The 1955-nt window shown below is 42.6% G+C and overlaps 1 protein-coding gene across 1 annotated transcript; it reads right to left on the bottom strand.

The window, feature by feature from the left end:
* On the bottom strand, nucleotides 1-1388 carry LOC116380630 (elongation factor 1-gamma-like). The gene is made up of 3 exons (XM_031842528.1): nucleotides 1161-1388; nucleotides 825-968; nucleotides 1-697 (listed from the first exon to the last, which is right to left on the bottom strand). Exons 1-3 carry the CDS (start codon nucleotides 1332-1334, stop codon nucleotides 560-562), a joined length of 456 nt encoding a protein of 151 aa, XP_031698388.1. The 5' UTR covers nucleotides 1335-1388; the 3' UTR covers nucleotides 1-559.
* Nucleotides 1389-1955: the final 567 nt, after the last annotated feature.

The raw sequence follows: 1955 nt of genomic DNA, 5'->3' as shown, positions 1-1955 counted from the left end.
TGTGGCCATAGCATGAACCAGCCTTTAACTCACTGAACAGAGATGACTGGGATGAACATGGTCTCTAGTTTCTCTTCCCCTGTCAGATTAAGACTTGGTGCCATGACTGGACACCGCCTTGCCCAAAGACTGGGGATCATCAGTTTCCTCCAAAGAGTTGAGCTTTGTTTCTAGGTCTTTGGAGATGAATTGTGAAATACGGCAAGACATCGGCTTTTTGATTAAAAAGAGACTTTTCTGTCACTGAAAGTGATTCAGGAGATCATTTACATTATTGTAACACTTTAAAAATAATAAGTAGATAGCCATTTGTCAAATGCCATCCAGTTATTTTGGTGCAATCCTTTAACCACAACCATTTATCTTTATCTGCAGATTTAACAAGACATGTAAACAGAATGCAGCCCTTCCATAAGATGTAGTTACACATCTTTGTTGACATTTCAGCTGAAAAATTAAAAGTATCAGTCGAAGGCAAGTGCATGTCAAATTTTTATCTCTTAAATTACACCGTGTGCTCCAGCAGCCAGCAACGCGCATCTTCTGATCTCACTGCCGACTACTCACCATCAAACTGAGCCATCTTGTCACACAGCTTGACCTCTCCAAGGACAGTCTTGAATTGGGGCTGGTTGACACAGGTGACGAACCAGCGAGTCACGTTGGGGTAAGGCTGGCGGAAAGAAGGCTCGAGGACCTATAGGGGACAGAGGTGTGTTAGGTGCTACTGGAGAGAATTCTAACTCATTCATTAGAAGTGCTGCAACAAAATAATATTTATTATTAACAGTGTGTACCGGTTATGTGCTGTGTGTATGCCAAACCTGTTTGTAGAGCCAGACCATGGAGCTTGCCAGAGTGATGTCAGCCAGGCTGACCCTCTCCCCCACCAGGAAGGTACGGGTGTTCAGGTGCTGGTTCAGCACTGTAAGGGCCCTCTTCACGTCCTCCTTGGCCTGCTCTGTGGCCTGGACAGACCCAGACAGAAGAATGATTATGCAAAATTACACAACATATAAAATCTACGACACGGTCAAGTGCCAAGTCTCAACTACAGCACACGCCACTCTGGCCAAATAAAATAGTTACCATCCTCCCACCACAGCTAACAAATCATAATTAAAGTCTTTAGCTTAACTAGAAAATGCTGAGTTGCAAACCTGCTTGTTGAACTGCATGATTCCCAGAGTGGGGAAGACCCATGCGCTGGCTGGTGGGATGATCTCCGAGTCAGCGAAGCTCACCCACTGCAGCACCTGCGCAGCGGCCTGGGGAGTGGCACCACGCAGGGCATCATTGCTCACTGTGGGTGAAAGGCGAATATCTTTAATCATTATGTCATAACCTTCTATATTTTAAACACTGAGCGGACGGAAAGTTGGTTTTCATGGCATTAACTATGCATTGCAGTATTAAAGTATTGCCTTCAACAGGATGCTTCACAAGCAGTTTCAAGTGCAGACTAGTTACAAAGTCTGATGAAATGCAGCAAACAGTGCAACAGACATTTAAAACATTTAACTCGTCTATCGGGTATAACTAATAATGAACCGTGGATTTATTACACATCAAAAGGACAATGTTGGTGATTATCACTGAGAACAATTGAGATGATTTTTGGGACTGTGTAAAAAGAAAACCCTGGAGCCTTGTAGACCAGCCACTATAATTAAACAAGGATGTGTATCAACCAATATGGATCATTAATGATTGGTAACAAAAAAAAACAAACAAAAAAAATGTGATCAGAGATCTCTAAAAGTTATATTTGCTCCTTTTCTTTTGTGAAACTAATAAAACTTAAGCAGTGCTGTCTTATTTCAATTAGCTGAGGTAAGTCTCTTGTTAATGTGGCCATAGCATGAACCAGCCTTTAACTCACTGAACAGAGATGACTGGGATGAACATGGTCTCTAGTTTCTCTTCCCCTGTCAGATTAAGACTTGGTGCCATGA

The sequence above is a fragment of the Anarrhichthys ocellatus genome, unplaced genomic scaffold (genome assembly GCF_004355925.1).
Source record: "Anarrhichthys ocellatus isolate YVR2014 unplaced genomic scaffold, GSC_Weel_1.0 scaffold8029, whole genome shotgun sequence".
Classification (NCBI taxonomy): domain Eukaryota; kingdom Metazoa; phylum Chordata; class Actinopteri; order Perciformes; family Anarhichadidae; genus Anarrhichthys; species Anarrhichthys ocellatus.
Note: the sequence above shows the minus strand (reverse complement) of the source record. Positions and strands in the feature narration are given on the sequence as shown.

Coding starts and splice junctions, on each gene's coding strand:
- LOC116380630 (XM_031842528.1), bottom strand. CDS start 1,334: ATGATTAAAGATATTCGCCTTTCACCCACAGTGAGCAATGATGCCCTG. Junction 969..1,160: donor TCATGCAGTTCAACAAGCAG/GTTTGCAACTCA, acceptor GGGTCTGTCCAG/GCCACAGAGCAGGCCAAGGA. Junction 698..824: donor TGGTCTGGCTCTACAAACAG/GTTTGGCATACA, acceptor TGTCCCCTATAG/GTCCTCGAGCCTTCTTTCCG.